At 35.2% G+C, this 18269-nt stretch overlaps 1 protein-coding gene across 1 annotated transcript in view; it reads left to right on the top strand.

Moving 5' to 3' along the window:
- Window positions 1-18269, top strand: part of RRM1 (ribonucleotide reductase catalytic subunit M1) — a 34370-nt gene that overhangs the window by 10049 nt on the left and 6052 nt on the right. The window contains exons 4-15 of the mRNA XM_032489215.1: window positions 1023-1123; window positions 3033-3092; window positions 3940-3979; window positions 4205-4367; window positions 8236-8377; window positions 10191-10274; window positions 11467-11628; window positions 12004-12083; window positions 12722-12923; window positions 15553-15702; window positions 15913-16134; window positions 17756-17832. Of these exons, the coding sequence (XP_032345106.1) occupies window positions 1023-1123; window positions 3033-3092; window positions 3940-3979; window positions 4205-4367; window positions 8236-8377; window positions 10191-10274; window positions 11467-11628; window positions 12004-12083; window positions 12722-12923; window positions 15553-15702; window positions 15913-16134; window positions 17756-17832 (1483 nt within the window). The remainder of the gene's footprint in view (window positions 1-1022; window positions 1124-3032; window positions 3093-3939; window positions 3980-4204; window positions 4368-8235; window positions 8378-10190; window positions 10275-11466; window positions 11629-12003; window positions 12084-12721; window positions 12924-15552; window positions 15703-15912; window positions 16135-17755; window positions 17833-18269) is intronic.

The following is an 18269-nucleotide window of genomic DNA, read 5'->3' as shown; positions in this document are numbered from 1 at the left end:
TACATCTTATTCAGAAATGCAAAATGTGCAAGTGCAGAGTGGGGACTAGAACTTCCTGTTTCTCCATGCTGCTGACTTGCTGCATGGAAGAGTCAGTGGATACTTTTCTTTATCTTTTTGTTCTCTCTTTTTTTGAAGCCCATCTTCATGCTTTTGATGGTGGCAGGGTTGGAAAAAAGAAAAATATTTATTGATAATTTCTGGGTTAAGCAAAATGTTACAGTGAATCTTTTGTCACCATTAGCAAACACTTCATTCTGTCACCTCCATTTTACAACTCAAGGAATGTGGGCAAAGGAAGGTTAAATAATTTGTTTATAAAAAGTGGCATTTAAGAAGTCAGCTGGTAGACCGAGAGTAGAAATCTTTTGGCTTTCAATTCCAGATTATGTTAGGTGGGGCCTTAAACGTTATATCTCCCTCTTCAGTAGGTTTATTGTAAAGATATCTGTTCTCCCAAAATTAATATATGGATGCAAGTCAATTTTTATCAAAATGCCAGCTCTGTGTGTGTGTGTGTGTATTATATGTAAATGCAGAGGACCAAATACTGCTATGATGTCTTGAAGAAGAGCAAAGTGAGAGGGTTTATAACTAAATGTGCGTTTATAAAAGTGAAGTGCTTGGGTTGATAGATTTTGAATTTTAAGTCGAGTTTGTTTTTTTAGGATAAAAGAACTTGAGAAGAGGTTGTAATTTTTTTTCTTTATTTTCAACCAATAATTCTCAATGGGGCGAGGTGTCAGAATCATCTGGCAGTCTTTTTCAAACTTGTAAGAGCCTATGCTCATTCTAACTTTGGAAGATTGTTTCCAAACAAAGAAGTGTTTCCTTATTTAGCTAATAAATATATATTTCCATATATGTTTATTTAACATGTATATGTTTATTGAACGCTTTCTATGCTAGGCATTGAGGTGGGCTGGGATGAAAAAAAGAGTTGAGAACCTGAGAACCACTGTTTTAAACTATTAGCTATGAAGTGATTTTGATATTTTAATTTTCTGTTGTATTGTTTTTAGATGTGATGGAAGACCTCTTCAACTACATAAATCCACATAATGGCAAACACTCTCCCATGGTGGCCAAGCCAACACTGGATATTGTTTTGGCCAATAAAGATGTATGTATAATGCTTTTCTGATGAAAAAATTTTTATAGATTCTTTTTTTTTTAAAGTAACAAGCACATTTAAAAAAATTTAAACACTACTAAAGGCATACATAAAAAGTAATTCTCTCTCCTTCTCTGTATCCTGGTTTTCCTTTCTAGAAACAACAAAGTTTTACCATCTTAAAATGTATTTTTCCAGAGCTGTTCTATAATACATATATTTTTCTTCTTAGTGGTAATGTACTGTGCATAATATTCTTGTGGACACTTTTTTCACTTACGAGTATATCTTAGGGGTAGTTCTATATTAGCATTTATGAATTTACCCTATCCTGTCTAACAGCTGCATAGGATTCCATTCTAGAGATGTATCATCATTATACATATATGTATACGTAAGAATTGCTTTAGTTGATGATACTTGTTTTCCATCTTTTGTTACAATGAATATCATATGGTGTAGTGCTTTGCTCGTAGATGAGCATATCAGTAAGACAAATCCCTTAAGTGGAATTGCTGAGCCAGAGTATATACAATCAGAATTTTAGTAGACATTGCCAAACTGACTTCCAATAAGGTCGCTCAGGTAAAAATTTTGCAAGATTTCCTTGCTCAGCAATTTAAAAATTATCCACTTAGGTTTCAACCCCTTTCTTAACTACATCCCAGAAGATAGAAGGGAAAAGATGGGTAAGTCTAGCCAGCCCTTTTGCACATAGGATTCATTTACCATGGATATATGCACAGATTAGAAAGCAGTTTTAACTTTAGGTAATAGAATGATGAGTTGGCTGTCTCTCTAAATATGTATCTTATGTTAAAGAGACTGAGAGAAAATGAAGTTGTTTTTATATTGTTCATATATATATAATCTTGAAGACAGTGGAAAATAAAAATAACACAATGGCAGCAAAAATCTGTATCTAAAAAATAAGTATTATTCATCCAGTATTTCAGTTCTCCGTTAGGCAAAGCCCCTAGCTGCTTTTGGCAACAAAGTTACCACTAAAAATTTAAGAGAAAGGGAAGAGTTTCATATCGAATTTTCAAGTCCTTGGATGGATCACTATACAGAAACACTGATAGTTATTTTGAAAAACTGTCTCCATTTTCCCTATCCAAAATGATTATTCATACCTAATTGCTTTTGTTTTCTTCTAAAAGGCTTTATAGCCGCAGAAGCTCTGTAACAATGGCCAGTTTTGCTATAAAATCTTACTGTCTTAGCAGTAGTTTGTTTAGAACCTGTTAAAGGACCATGGATTTGATGAGCCTTACTGTTAATGTAATCCCACCTTCTGTCATTGTTTGATTTTGACAGGGAGGTAATTAGGTTATTTATTTAATTATTTTAATGCAGGTACTGGGAATTGAACCCAGGACCTCATGCATGCTAAGCATGTGCTCTACCACTTGAGCTATACCCTCCTCCTTGTCATTGTTTATCCTGTACAGTTATGTGCAGTTTAAAATGGGCTAATTTTTAAAATAAAAATATGTATTAGTCAGTGCGTGGTTCCAATACTTTTGGATTAATAGCTAATCTAAAAGCATATTTAAGGATGATAATGTAGTCCCTTTTATGCTTATGTTTTTTGCCTCTTTAGAGATGCACTGTAAACATAATCAGGAAAGTTTGGAAAGTCACATTTATATTTTTCGTTACATACAACTTATATTTATATGTTTTCTTCTAGTCTTTTAATATATATGTTTTTAAACCTAATTAGGATACTCAATTTATATAATTTTTTTCCCTTAACGTTGGGTATGGATTTCTGTTTTACAACAATAATACTTAGCATTATCTCTTTTGTATCCTTTGTCAATTTTAGTTTTAGAATCAGGGATGAAATATAGCAGACTTTTGTGAAGATAAGTCTAATTATCTTACTTTTTTTTTCCCCTACATCCATCAGCGCCTGAATTCTGCCATCATCTATGACCGAGATTTCTCTTATAATTACTTTGGCTTTAAGGTAAATAATGGGTTTCAAATAAGTGGGAATTCCTCCTTCAATCACAAAATACAGGTTTTTGTTTATGTTTTAGTGATACAATTAGGAAGGTAGTAATTTGTTGGGAGTTAGGATGGACCTGAGGGATTAGCGGGGTTAGGGTGGTGGTGGTAGTGGTTTGAATTAAAGAAGGATAGCTTATTCATTTACAATTTTCAAGTTTTCCAAATTTTATGTGAAGTTATGCACATACTTTGCCAGAAGAATTCCATATTATTCTACTGTTTAAGCTACAACTTAATGAATTCTTAGTATGTGCCAGGTGCTTTTCTAGGTACTTTTGTGTTGGTGAACAGTATTGTGTAGTGATTGAGAATATCAATATTGATGTCTGATCATCTGAATTCAAATCTCTACTCCATTTCTTATTAGCAAGTTACTTAATCTCTTGGTGCTTCAGTTTCCTCATCTTTAGAATGGGAATAATAAAATTTCAATAACAAATTTTCTTGAGTATTAAGTGAAATGTGTGTGTTGCTTAAATGAGTGCCTAACCTGTTATAAGCACTTCATAAATGTTAACTATTACAACATGGTGATGAATAACACAGCATCTGTTGTTAGCATTACATGCATTTATATAGAGCTGGCTTTTTCCAGAAATTTTCAGGCAGTGTTTTCCAAAACAAATAGCCAATTAATAATGTTCCAAACTGAAGCTAGTGAAACTAAATATGCCGTTCTTCTCATTTAAAATTATGTTAAAAACTGAGAAGGCTTAAATAGATTGCCTTATTGTGAGTGATATATCCATAGTGTCTTTAAAAACTATGCTCTACAAGTCTTTTGGTTGCTTTGCTTTTTCTAGACACTGGAGCGGTCCTATTTGTTGAAGATCAATGGAAAAGGTGAGACATGAACATGTTGGTGTGTCATATTTTCTGTTTATTGTGTTGAAAATAGAGCTTGGAGCTAATAACATTTTTAACTTTAGTTTATGAATTGTTGTCTTGCTTATTGGTGTAAAAAATTTTTAATTCTCTTTTGGTGTTCCTTTTCTTGACCCCAGTACATGTCTCAGCCTAGTTTTTCTGACATGTCCCATCATGTGAAAACTTCTCTTTTGCTTTTAGTGGCTGAGAGACCACAGCATATGTTGATGAGGGTATCTGTGGGGATTCACAAAGAAGATATTGATGCTGCTATTGAAACTTACAACCTTCTTTCTGAGAAGTGGTTTACCCATGCTTCTCCCACCCTCTTCAATGCTGGCACTAACCGCCCACAACTTTCTAGGTATGTATCATCTATAGTCTCTTTTAATGTTCTGAGATGGTTTTGACTAGGGAAATAAGCTTTGACCTGAAGAAAGTAGTTCATCATATAAGAATTAATTCGATAAGCATTTAATCACTCCTGCTCTGATTGAGTAAGATTTTCTTTCCAGAAAGATCTCTTACTGCAGTGTGCTAAATGAATTGGAGAGAGACAAATGCTGATAATGAAATTTAAAACTTGATTGTGGTGATGGTGGCACAGCTCTGTGAATATACTAAAGGTCATTAACTGGGGAACACTAAGAGGGGAATTGTGTGATATGTGAATTATATCTGAAGTTGTTTTTTTTTTTTTAAGTAAATACCAACAACAATTAGCAGACTCTAATAGTAGTCTGTATGAGAGATTATGGATGTTTGGATTGGAGAGGTGAAAGTAGAGATTGAGAGAAGTAGACAGACTTGAGATTCAGGAGGTAGAACTGACAGAATTTGGTGATGTTTTGAATGTGAGTCAAGGATGGTTCCTGAGATTGTGGGTAGAGCAACAGGATTTATGGTGATGCCATTTTCTGAGAAAGGAACCCTGGAACAGAGTCTGATACTATGTAAAAGAATAATACACTCTTCGTGAATATGTTTATCCCAGGAATTCAAGGAAATGCTAACATCAAAAAGTGTATTAATATAATCCATTGCACTGATGTTTTATGTTGTTTAATGCTTTCATAATAAAAAAATTCACACAATACATACAGAAAACAACTTCCTTAATTTGGTAAAAGATATGCACTAAAAACTTAGGTCTATCAGACCTCTGTTTTCAGCATTGTAGTGGAGGCCTGAGCCAGCATTGTAAGATAAGAAAATAAAAGTTTGGAAATGAGGGACCAAAACTGTAATGATTCACAGATTATATGATTTTTACATAGGAAACTCAAGAGCATCTACAGACAAATTATTAGAATTAAAAAGAGATTTCAGCAGAATATCTAGATATAAATTCAATATAAATTAGTCACTTGCATTTCTGTACTTTAGCTGTTAGAAGATTAAGTTTTGAAATACATAATTTATAATACTGGAAGGTATCCAGGAATAAATCTAATAAAAGGTGTGGAAGGCTTTTAAGGAAAAAATTCTAAAACATAATTAAAGGACATTAAAAAATAAATAAGTGGAGAGTGATTTTATATTCATAAATGGATTTAACATTGTAAAGTATCAGTTTTTCCCAAGCTAATCTATAGATTCAGTGTAATTCCAGTCAGAATTTCAACATGCTGATTCTAAAATTTGTATGGAAGAGCAAAAGGCTAATAATAATCAGACGATATCAGGTCCTAATCCCTGGAACCTGTAAATGTTACTTTATAAGGAAAAATGGTCTTTGTGTTTATGATTAAGAAAGATACTTACATAGGGAGATTATCTTGAATTATTCAGTTGGGCCCTGAATCCAGTCAAAAATATCCTTATAAGAGAGGCTGAGGGGGATATGACACATGCAGAATAAAAGAAGGCAATATGAAGGTGGAGGCAGAAATTGGAATGATGTCACTGCAGGCAGAGGAGCCACCAGAAACCGGAAGAGGCAAGGAATGTGTTCTCCCCTAGAGCCTCTGGAGGAATGTTCTTGATTTTGGCCTAGTGTAACTGATGTTGAACTGTGAGAGAATAAACTTCTATTTTAAGTCACCAAGTTAGTGGTATTTGTTAGGACAGCCACAGGAACCTAATACAAATAGCAAGACAGTTTTGAAGAAAAAGCCCTACCAGATACCTTGACTACAATAAAGCTGTGGTTTGTCTGTCCCAGAGTAAATACCATACTTAAGGTATTTACTTATGGTATTTACTCTGAGATAGTGTGATATTTCCTCTGGGATAGACAGATAAACCCACTGAAACATAACAGAGAGCTCACAAAGAGGTTCAGGCTTATTCGGGAACTTGATGAATAACAAGTGTTGCATTTTGTTGGGAAAACAGTGCTAGGGAAATTGGTTATCCTATGGGGAAAAGTATAATTAAATTTTCCTTCTTTGTGCCATGTACGGAAATAAATTCAAGAAAAAAAATCTAAACGTGAGAGTAAAATCTTTTAGAAGAACGTATTGAGAAAATAGGTAAATACATATTTTCCTCTCTAACTTTTTAATAGGAATTTCAGACATTCAGAAAAATTTTAAAAAAAGGACAATGAACTCCACCCATACACCCACCTCTGCCTAGATCAAAAACTTACATTTTGCCATATTTGTATTTCTTACTTTTCTCTTTAAAATTAAAAAAAAATTTTTTTTTTGGCTGAGTCATTTGAAAGTGAGTTGTAAACATCATGGCTATTCATCCTACATCTTAATAGGAGAATATATGTGACCTCAGAGTAGTGAAGGATTTCTTAAAATGGGTATAATAAGCAAACGACATAAAGGAAAAATTGACTACACTAAAATTTAAAACTTCTGCCAACCAAAAACAAAGTGAAAAAGTTTTAGACTGGGAGAAGATATTTGCAATGTATGTTAACTATCAAAGGATTATAAGAAAAAGACACAAAACTGAACAGAAACATGGGTTAATTCATAGAAGAAACTTGATTGACTAGTAAACATGTTAGATGATAATAAACTTTGCTAGTAATTAGGAAAATGAAAGTTAACATCTTAATGAGATATTTCACACCCAACAGATCGATAAAAATTAAAAGACTGTTAATACCAAGTGTTGGTAAGAATGTGGAACACAGGGAACTCTCACACATTGCTAGGTGGAGTATACTTACCCATTTACTTTGGAGAATCTTTGGTAAAGTGGAACACGTGCATATCTTTGACTTAGGAATTCCTCTCCTAGTTTCATACCCTATGGAAATCCTTAGATATAAGCACAGGGAGATATGTTTAAGAACTTTCACAGCAGCATTGTTTAGAATAGCAAACAAATTGGAAATAATCCAAGTGTCCGTCAACAGGCAGGTGGACAGATGTATTGGTATATTTATACAATGGAATACCTTACAGCAGTGAAAATAAACTAGTCCTATATATATATCAGTAGGAATGAATCTCTAACACAATATTGAGTTAAATAAAAGCAAGTTGCAGAAGGATAAATAAATGTGAAAATAGAAATTTAAAAAATGTAGAACATATGTAAATGCTACAAGAACATAGAAATGCATGGAAATGTGTACAGTTGTAATTAGGCTATATTTGTAGTGTCTAATTTCTTGAGGTAGGTGGTAAGTAAAAGTATATGTTATATTATTCTCTATACCTTTCTGAATGTCTGACTATTTAATAGAAAAAGTCAACAGATTGAATCCATTTGATTGGTTGTATATTCAAGGTAGTGAAGGGATCTAGGGTAGAGTAAGGCTCCTGAGGTAGGAGAGTAAGATCCAAAGCACAGGTAGAGGAATTGTCTTCAAAAGACTGTAAGGGAGCTAAGTTTTGGTGGACATACCAAATTTTGTTCACTATTGGATGGGTGGTTTTTTCCATAAATGTTTAATTTTTCTTGGCTTACTACTAAGTTGAAAAGATGTTAAGTATGCTTAGGAATTCACATGAGAAAATGTAATAACAACACATTTGCAGTCTGATGAACATGTAAGCTAATATTTTAGACTATCTCTAAGACTTCTTTCTAGACCTAGCATCTAGGGTAGATAGCAAGGTGATTTTAAAACAATACATGTTGATTTGTCTTATTGCATTATATCCAGTCAAAGTTTTGTCTTTTTTTCCTTTCTGAAAACACCTGGGAATTTAAGCTTCAAATCTTTTATTTGCCTAACTTACTGTCTTTGGATTATAGTCATTTTTTGACTCTGTGTTGCTTCATTTCCTTGCTGAGTTGTGACTTTTTTTCCCCCATAGCTGTTTCCTTCTGAGTATGAAAGATGATAGCATTGAAGGCATTTATGACACTCTAAAGCAATGTGCATTGATTTCCAAGTCGGCTGGGGGAATTGGTGTTGCTGTGAGTTGTATTCGAGCTACTGGCAGCTACATAGCTGGGGTAAGCTTTGTTGTATGACTAAAAATGTGTAGGCTAGAGGGATTCAAGTCCATAAGCAACTGGGCTTATGGTTGAGAGGGCATATACTGGGACTTGGGAGACCTGGATCTCTGTTAATTACTAGCTGGCTGTGTGACTTGGAGTGAGTAATTTCACTACTTCTGACCTCATTTTCATCTGTCTCATTAGAGGTTTAGATTAGATGATCTTTAGGATCCTGTTTTTGCTCAGATTTTGGAATTCTGATTTATTTTAGCAATAATAGCAACTATTATTTATTCATTGCATACTATGTGCTAAATCTGTTTTAAGTTTTACATGAATTACACATTTAACCCTTACTACAACCTTATGAGATAGATATCATTAAAGATGCAGTTAACTTTCCTCCTTACAGTAACTTCCTGAGTATAGCCACTGTTGTCTTCATTTTACAAGTGAGGAAGCTGAAGCTTGGAAAGTTAAATTACTTCCAGAGATTAGTCGCTTAATATGTCATAGAGTCAGGACTCAAGCTTTAAACATCAGCACTTTATGAGGTAAATTCCAGCTCTTCTAGTTCACTATTCACCAGAAGTCAAGATAATGGTTTTGGGTAGAATCTAAAAATTAATACAAATGGATGTATATGCAAAACAGAGATAGACTCACAGATATAGGAAACAAACTTGTGATGACCAAAGGGGAGGGGGAAGCAGGGAGAGACAAATCAGGAGTATGAGGTTAACGAACCACTATATATAAAATAGATAAGCAACAGGGATTTATACCCATTATCTTTTAATAACCAATAATGGAATATAATCTTCAAAAATACTGAATCACTATGCTGTACACCTGAAACTAACATAATATTGTAAATAAACCATACTTCAATTAAAAAAAAAGAAAAGATGATTTTGGGTAAGACCTGAATTTAAATAGTATATATGATACTAACTACTAGTAGTGTACCTAGTGCAAGTTATTTTACATCTCTTGAGTTTGTTTTCTCCTCTGTAAAGGTGAAGAAATTATCTAACCCTGTAAAATAAAGTTAGAAGAGTCCAGGAGAAAACCATTTCCTTATGTAGTGTTTATTACCCAGTAGTATGGTGAGCCATTGCTCACTTACCTTTCTAGGCTGTTTAAAGGCTTGCCTTGAGGTTAGAAGGATTATTTTTAAAATTTGATGAGGTTTCTTTTTTTTTCTTTTAAACATCTTTATTGTGGTATAATTCCTGTACTGTAAACTGCACACGCATATTTTAGATGTATAGTTTGATGAATTTTGATGGATGTATACACCTATGAAACCACCACCACAATCAAGATAGCTTAATATTTCCTTGATGAGGTATCCTCTAATCTTAGGAGTTTCTATACTTTCTTATCTTCATTCTAGAATCCACTTATTGCTGAGAATCTTCGTTTACCTTTATTGTCTTGATTTATCCATTGCATATAATTCTTACTATAAGTTGCCTTGAATTATTTTGGGAAAAAGATACTGTAGTAGTGCTTTTACTCTACTTTCGAAGGTGTGGGGTTTAAATTTAGCTATCCTGATTTTGAATTCTTTTGACTTATAATTGTTATTTCTCATTGTAAATTAGAGATGCCATGAAATAACTTTGTACATCACTGTAATTTATTCAACAAAATTTTATTTTATTGTGGGCATTACATTTTCAAAGCAGAAGTAAAGATAGGGAGCAGATAAAACTTTGTAGACTAAGAGAGGATAATTTGTCCACTGTTGAGCCATTTTGATCTTCTTGTGGAGCCCCCCTCTTTCTTCTCCAGATGCCTTTATCCTTGGTTTCTCTTTCAGACTAATGGTAATTCCAATGGCCTTGTTCCGATGCTGAGAGTATATAACAACACAGCTCGATATGTGGATCAAGGTGGAAACAAGGTATGCTCTGTTGATGAAAGTCCTGGAGCGGGGAGGGTATAGCTCTGTGGTAGAGGGCATGAATAGCATGCATGAGGTCCTGGATTCAATCCCCAGTACTTCCATTAAAAATACATTAAAAAAAAAACCTAACTACCTCCCCCCACAAAAGCAAACATACAAAAAAAGAAAGTACTGGAAATCAGAACTAAAAATCTTTAGTCATGTATGCTTATAATAAGATGGCTTATTGACTAAGTTTTTAGCAACTTTGCTTTTTTTTTTTTTCACTTTTATGGTCAATTTAATGAGTATGATTTTTACTTTAAAGTGCGCATGCTTGAAATATACAGTTGGATAATTTTGACAGATGTACATACTTGTATAATCACACCAATCATGATGTAAAACATTTCCATTGCCCAAGAATATTTTCTCATGCCCTTTGTATTAATCACCCCCATTACTCCCACCCATACATATTTTATCCCTGGCTCCAGGCAGTCAACTTTCTTACATGACAGTTTATTTGCAAAGAATTTTTAAAGCTGTGACTCATATTGATACCTAACGTTGAAAAGGGGTTGCAATATGTTTTCTACTTTTTAAAAAAATCAAAAACAAAAACAAAAAAACAGAAAGCAAAACTGCCTATAGAGGGAAAAGTAGAGAGTATTGGGTCATTTATCCAATGTTATCAGCAGCATAGTTTGCAACTTGAGCCTGACTCTTTCGGATATGTAGGCACACTAATCACCTCTTGGTTTGTGAATTTCTCTCTAATGTACTTAAAAAAAAAATCTATGGGACCCTTGATAAGATATACCACCCTTTTGATCTTTAATAAGAGTACGACTTACTGTTGTCAAAGCTAAAGCGATTTTCTTTGGGCTTTACGTACGTGTCACATAGTGAAGAGTGAGCTGGACGACTGAAGGGGAAGCTCCACCTCTGGTTCACTGTGTCACTTTGAATAAGTTATTTAGTCTTTCTTGTTCCACACTTTCTTTGTGTTAAAGTTCTTTTTCACTCTTAGAATTATAAGAAAAATACTACTACTTAATATTTTTATAGTACTTTTATTTGTATTATCTCATTGAACTCATTAATTGTAGTGAAGATCCTAGGAGATATTACTGAAGTGCTTTGGAAAATGCAAAGTTTCTTTGTTTCATTCTGATTCTGAAAAGAATGATGGTTTATTTACCACTAGCGACCTGGTGCATTTGCTATTTACCTGGAGCCTTGGCATTTAGACATCTTTGAGTTTCTTGATTTAAAGAAGAACACAGGAAAGGAGGAGCAGCGTGCCAGGGACCTTTTCTTTGCCCTTTGGATTCCAGATCTCTTCATGAAACGAGTGGAGACTAATCAGGTGAGAGATAGGTACTCGTTAGTAATAACAACCTAATTCATATAAGCTTTCTCTTCAGTCATCTTAAATCATGCTTAGGAAGATCCCCCTATGTGTTACACAATAGAAAGGCAGTCTCTGAGCAAGTGAAGAGATGCCATTCTTGCCTCTTGGATTTTTATTCTCTAAAGTAGATGCTATCTGACCTAGATGCTTAAAAGGTTATGAACAAACAAGCAGAACTAGCTGTTTGGGCCTGAACCTAAGACGATTATTTCTAAAGCAAAATTTTAAGATAATCTATGGAAGCCACCCTATCCCTAGCAGTGTTCTTAATAGGCTGTTTGGTTGGTTATTTCAAGTTTCTTATGGTTGGTACTGTCCTTCCCCTTGTAGGACTGGTCTTTGATGTGTCCAAATGAGTGTCCTGGCCTGGATGAGGTCTGGGGAGAAGAATTTGAGAAGCTGTATGAAAGGTATGGGAAAAATATGACAGTAATAATGTTTTAACCATATGTTTTTTCCTGTTTACAGGATCCACATTTTAAAACTACGTCAGTCATTAGCCAGTTTCTAGGAATCTACAGAAGCATCTAGAAGAGGATATGACTAATAATTTTATTTTGGTCATGTTTCTTCCTGAATCTTCACTAAAACTTTGGTTTCTGTCTTTCTTAAAACTTTGGGATGTAAATAGGTGTTTGTGTTTTTTAAAAGGATCCTTTTAAAAGTTAATGCAGAGAGTTATTTGGCAGGGTTATTGATTTGCTTTGTCATAGAGTACATTTGATAAAATGCTATGCTTTATATTGTATACAGGAATCAAGAGCAACTAGGACACAGCTGTCAATAGTCAATAAATAACCGCAAAAGACTGTTAGGACAATAGCATGGTTTGCTACTTTAAATTTTGTTCCTTTTTATTATGGAAGGTATTGTTGATTTAGTGGGATTAGCTTTCACCAGACTAAAATGAATATCCTAAATTTTTTCACTTAGCAAAACTTAGAGTTTAAGAGTTTTCCTAATTTTATATTTTAGTGTTTCTCTTCATGTTGTCTGTCGTAAAGATTTTCTTAGGGAATTTTAAATTAATATTAGCTTTGCCTTTCAGTTATGAGAAACACGGTCGTGTCCGCAGAGTTGTAAAAGCTCAGCAGCTTTGGTATGCCATCATTGAGTCTCAGACCGAGACAGGTACCCCGTACATGCTCTACAAAGATTCCTGTAATCGGAAGAGCAACCAGCAGAACCTGGGAACGATCAAATGCAGCAACCTGTGCACAGAAATAGTAGAGTATACTAGCAAAGATGAGGTAGGTAGAAAAGCTGCTTCGAGTACTGAGAGAAGACTCTTTAGAGTTAGTGAATTGTTATGAATCCTTCACATGATTTCAGTTGAGTTGGGTGAAGGGAGTTAGCTTGCTGTAAGCAGAAGGGCACTAAAATAGAGATTATAAAGGAAGAAAGAGCTGTGATGTGTGCCCTTAAATGTCTTTTAGTCTGAGCCACGTAGAAAAGACCCAGCTTTTTGTTATGTACACATTGTTGTAATAATTTTTACTTTAGAAAAAATAGCAGTATATAGTTACAGTGGTTTAAGACAAACACAATAACTTGTTAGGATGCTCATTCAGTTTAAAATATGTAAGCGTGTAGAAAGTCCTTTCAGTAAGTGGTGAAACAGAATTCTTACCTCAGATCTTAAAGGCAATTCACTGAAGAGGCAAGGTTAGAAATGGAACATAGATTTGCTTACTTAATTTTTTTTGTGGGGGGAGGTAATTAGGTATATTTATTTATTTTTAGAAGAGGTACCTGGGATTGAGCCCAGGACCTCATGCATGCTAAGCATGTGCTCTACCACTTGAGCTATACCCTCCCCCCAGTAGACTTGCTTATTTTAAAAAGAAGTTTATGGAAAAATTTTCCATTTGGAAAGAACAGCCTGTATGACAGATCAGAGATAGGAATAGGTTTTGTGCAGTGAATGTCAAGCTTTGTTTTTTTTTTTGTTTGTTTTTTTTTTTGATGGAGCAAGTATGTTAAGGTTTAGTGTATGGAAAGTTGGCTGTGGCTGGGGGAAGGGAGATAGTACGTGAAAGCTGGCATGTCTAGAGATAGGAAAGCCCTTGTAGATTTCTGAAAGGAAATAGTATCAAGATGCTAGGATGGGAAGGATAACTCTTGCTTCTGGTTATTGAATGGCTTAGTGTGGAAAGAGGTCTGAGCACCAGCTATGTGTAAGAACTATACCATAAGTTCTCTGGGATAGAAATGGATATGGTCCAGCCCCTGTCTTTTGGAAACTTATAATTTAGTTGGAGGAAATTGGCATATACTCAAGTGACTATTATATAAGATAGATTATATTATAGAGACTGAAATGACCCTTTTTAAAACAAAAATCAGATCATATAATTTCTTCACATTCCTCTTTGACTTTCCAATCTGTCTACATTTTGTTTGTTCTTTTTTTAACAAAATTGAGTTATGATTCACATACCATAAATTTCACCCTTCTAAAAGTATACAACTCAGTGTTTTTTAGTTGCAAGGTTGTGCAACTATCACCAACGTCTAATTCTAGAACATTCTCATCACCTCAGAATGAAACCTTGTACCCATTAGCAGTCACTTCCTGTTCCCCTCTTCACCCAGACCCTGGCAACCACTAATCTCTTTTCTGTCTCTGGATTTGCCTATTGTGGGCATTCCATAGAAGAAATGGAATCTTGTAATATTTGTAATATTTGTAGCCAGCCACACTGTAGCATATATCAGTGTTTCATTTTCAACCTTACAGTTCTCTGTAGGGTCCTACATAACTGGGTATCCCCACCTTATCTGCTCTTACTTTCCCCCTTGCTCATTGTGCTCTAGCCCTACTAATTTCCTTGCTGTTTCGCAAACATATCAAGCATGCTCCTGCCTCAGGATTTTTGAGTGTTAAAATGCTCTTCCCCCCAGAATAGCCACATGGCTTGTTTTCAACCTCTTCAGTTCTTTGTTAATATGTCATGATCTCAGTGATGTCTTCCTTGACAACTCTATTTAAAAGTGTCACTCCCTCCATACTTAGCCCCAAGACTCTTTTCTTCTCCTGCCCTATTAGTTCCCCTAGCATTTTTCAGACTTATGTAATTAGAACCATGTTTTAAAAATGGGTACTTAGGCAACATGTGTAGAGTTCAGTAGGTATGAAATGTGTGCGGGAGTCTAGGTGAGAGGAGCTGAGAGTTTGGATTGGGATAGTCATAATCAAAATGGCAAAGAAGGTGTATTCATTCAACATTATTAAGCATTTACTATATGCCAGTTATGGTGCTAGTACTAAAAGTACAAGGATAAATCAGATATGATCCCTACCTGAGAAAGCTCGCCACCTAATGTAGTATAGTAAGAGACTCAGCTGAAGAGCTTTTACAAAATTCACAAACTTGGATCTTTTGTTAAGGGCTTGTCAGAGTCTCAGTGAGGGTGAGGTAGGCATGTGTAATTTGGAAGAGCTTTCTGCAGTGATGGAAATGTTCCATATTGAGTGGCTGTTGAGCACTAGTGCAATTGAGAAACTGAATTTTGAATTTCATTTAATTTTAATTAAATAGTTACGTGTGGCTGGTGGCTGCTGTGTTGGACAGTGCACATCTACTGACTGAGATAGATATACATAAAAATTATAGCACAATGTGATGTCTGTCTGGCAATAGAACCATGTACTAAGAACACAGGGTTCTCTCTGCATCTTACCTGTTTCGCTGCTGCATGTTACAGTTCACATGTGTGAATACGTATTGGAATTTAGAAATGAACTGGTGGACGATAAAGAGGTAGAAATCAAAGATAAAAATTTTTAATTTTAATATTAGAGAGTGTTAGAGGCTTATAGGGTAGTGTCATTGACACAAGGGAAGAAATAAAAATTATGTGCTTCTTGCATTCCAGGTTGCAGTTTGTAACTTGGCTTCTCTGGCCCTGAATATGTATGTCACATCAGAACACACATATGACTTTATGAAGTTGGCTGAAGTCACCAAAGTCATTGTCCGAAACTTGAATAAAATCATTGATATTAACTACTACCCTGTCCCAGAGGTATGAATAGATTTCTTTGCTCATTAGTAATTATTGAAATTCAATCTGGAGGGAGTTTATCAAGGTCTTCCAGTCATTATTTAAATGGTTATCATTGGAGTGGTGTGAGAAAACTGAGATAAAGAGAGGGAGTGTGTCATTTGGTACAGAATGTTGATTTTACTGTTCATTAATATTATCTCTTTCTTCTCGAAACCTGTTGACACAAAGGCAAGCGTATCAAATAAACGCCATCGTCCCATTGGAATTGGGGTACAAGGTCTGGCAGATGCTTTTATTCTGATGAGATACCCTTTTGAGAGTCCGGAGGCCCAGTTATTGAATAAGCAAATCTTTGAAACCATTTATTATGGAGCCTTGGAAGCCAGCTGTGACCTGGCCAAGGAGTATGGCCCATATGAAACGTATGAGGGCTCTCCAGTCAGCAAAGGAGTAAGTATATGGATGAAATTTCTTTTTGCCTGTAAGTTCCTATAGTAGGTTGAATGGTAGCCTTCAAAAATGTATGTTCACATTCCTAATGCCTGGAACCTGTGAATGTTACCTTATTTGGTTTAAAAAGAGTCTTTGCAGATGTAATTAAGGATTTTGAGATGAGGAGATTATCCTGGATTATCCAGGTGGGCCCTAAAATCAGTGACTCTTGTCCTTACAAGACACACAGAGGAGAGGAGGCAACACAACCATGGAGGCAGAGATGGGAGTGATGCAGCCACAACCCAGGAATGCTCACAGCCACTAGAAGCTGGACAAGGCAAAGAACAGAATCTCCTGTAGAGCCAATGGAGGGAGTGAGGCCCTCCCAACATATTGATTTTGGCCTTCTGGCCTCCAGAACTGTGAGAGAATAAATTTTTGTTATTTTAAACCACTAAGTTTGTGGTAATTTGTTACCCCAGCCATAGGAAACTCATATGGTACATTTGTCTCTGGAGTGAAAAGGGTACTCTATTTTAATCTCTTTTATATAAAACTAATCATTGCTAAAATGATGTAAGAAAAATGCTAACTGTGTTGGTTTTCTGTTACTAAACAGTGGATTAAAAGAACATACATTCATTATCTGTTTCCATGGTTCAGGAGTCCAGGCTTGGTTTAGCTGTGTCTTAACTCTGTCTCTCAAGGCTACAGTCAAGATGTTGGTAGAGACTGTGGTCTCATCCGAGGAGTAGGGTCCTACTCCAGGCTCACGTGATTTTTGGCAGAATTCATTCCTTGCAGCTCTAGAACTCATGGCATCTTGCTTCTTCAAAGCCAGTAAGAGGGAGTGTTTCTCATTTCAAGAAGAGCCCAGGCCAGTCACACTTTTGGGGGTTTTCATTTGATAAGTCGGGGCCACCCATTATCATCTTCCTTTTAAGTAAAAAATTAACTGATTTGCAACCTTAATTACATCTGCAGAAACCCTTCACCTTTGTCATAATTATGTGAGTAGCATTGTCATATTTCCAGGTCCCGTACACATTGAAGAGGAGGAGAGTGTAATGGCCTATACACGAGGGGGTGAGAATTTGGGAGCTGTCCTAGAATTCTGTCTTCCACTCTGCCTTTATCATCAGTAGTATGATTCTCCATGTAAAATAAGATGTTATTTTTAGTTCTGACAGTTCCTGCTGATAGTTAAGAACTCTAATGTACCATTGTTTGAAAACAGATGTTTATTAGCCAAGTAGCTATAGATCAAGGGACAGATCAAGGCAATTAAGAAAGGTGAGAGTAGAGTTATGCTTTTACTCTGCGAAAAGAAAGTGCATCTCAGCAACACTTTTCCATGAGTGTTAGGATTTCCTGGTTTGTAGAAATGTTATGGGTCCTCTGAGAGGGCTTAGCAGGGACATGGGGAAGAGGTAAGCCTTAATTAATTAGTCTTAACCTGCTTCTAATCAGTATGATTACACAGAAATTTGTTCAGGAAAATCTCTGGTCCTTGTATCCCTTACACAGCTCTACGGAAGACAGCATTTGTTAGGATGTGGGGGCATGGCAGTTAGTCATTTGCTTAGTCTTTGTCATAGTTTTAAATTGTCATAAATTTGTGTTGTTTATTCTTTAGATCCTTCAATATGATATGTGGAGTGTTACTCCTACAGACCTGTGGGACTGGAAACTTCTCAAGGAGAAGATTGCAAAGTAAGTAGAGACGTAAAGTAGCTTTGAAGTAAGGAGGGTTCAGGTTTTCATCATGGCTCTTTCAAACTTAGGTATGTTATTTTCGCTTCTGAAATTCATTTTTTCTCTTAAATGGGACTAAAATGACCTATATATAAAACTATTTTTGTAAAAATGCCTCCTAGGACATTACATGTATAGTAACCTGCAAATTGCTTGGTACAATGAAAGCATTTTAATACTTGGTAGGTATTATTATTATTAGTTTATCTTGTTTTAGGGGGCTTAACTGCCAAGATTAGGTGGTTCTTTTTCTCATTAAACCTTCATATTTCCAAGTGTGCTTGCTTTTTAAACGTTTTTCACTTTTATTTATTGCTTAACCATATTGGGCACATAAATGGCTTTCACTGAAATACATTAGGAATTTTGGAAGAGCTTTTGGAGGGTTTAATGTG

The sequence above is a fragment of the Camelus ferus genome, chromosome 10 (assembly GCF_009834535.1).
Source record: "Camelus ferus isolate YT-003-E chromosome 10, BCGSAC_Cfer_1.0, whole genome shotgun sequence".
Lineage (NCBI taxonomy): Eukaryota > Metazoa > Chordata > Mammalia > Artiodactyla > Camelidae > Camelus > Camelus ferus.
This window is presented reverse-complemented; position numbering and strand designations above follow the sequence as displayed.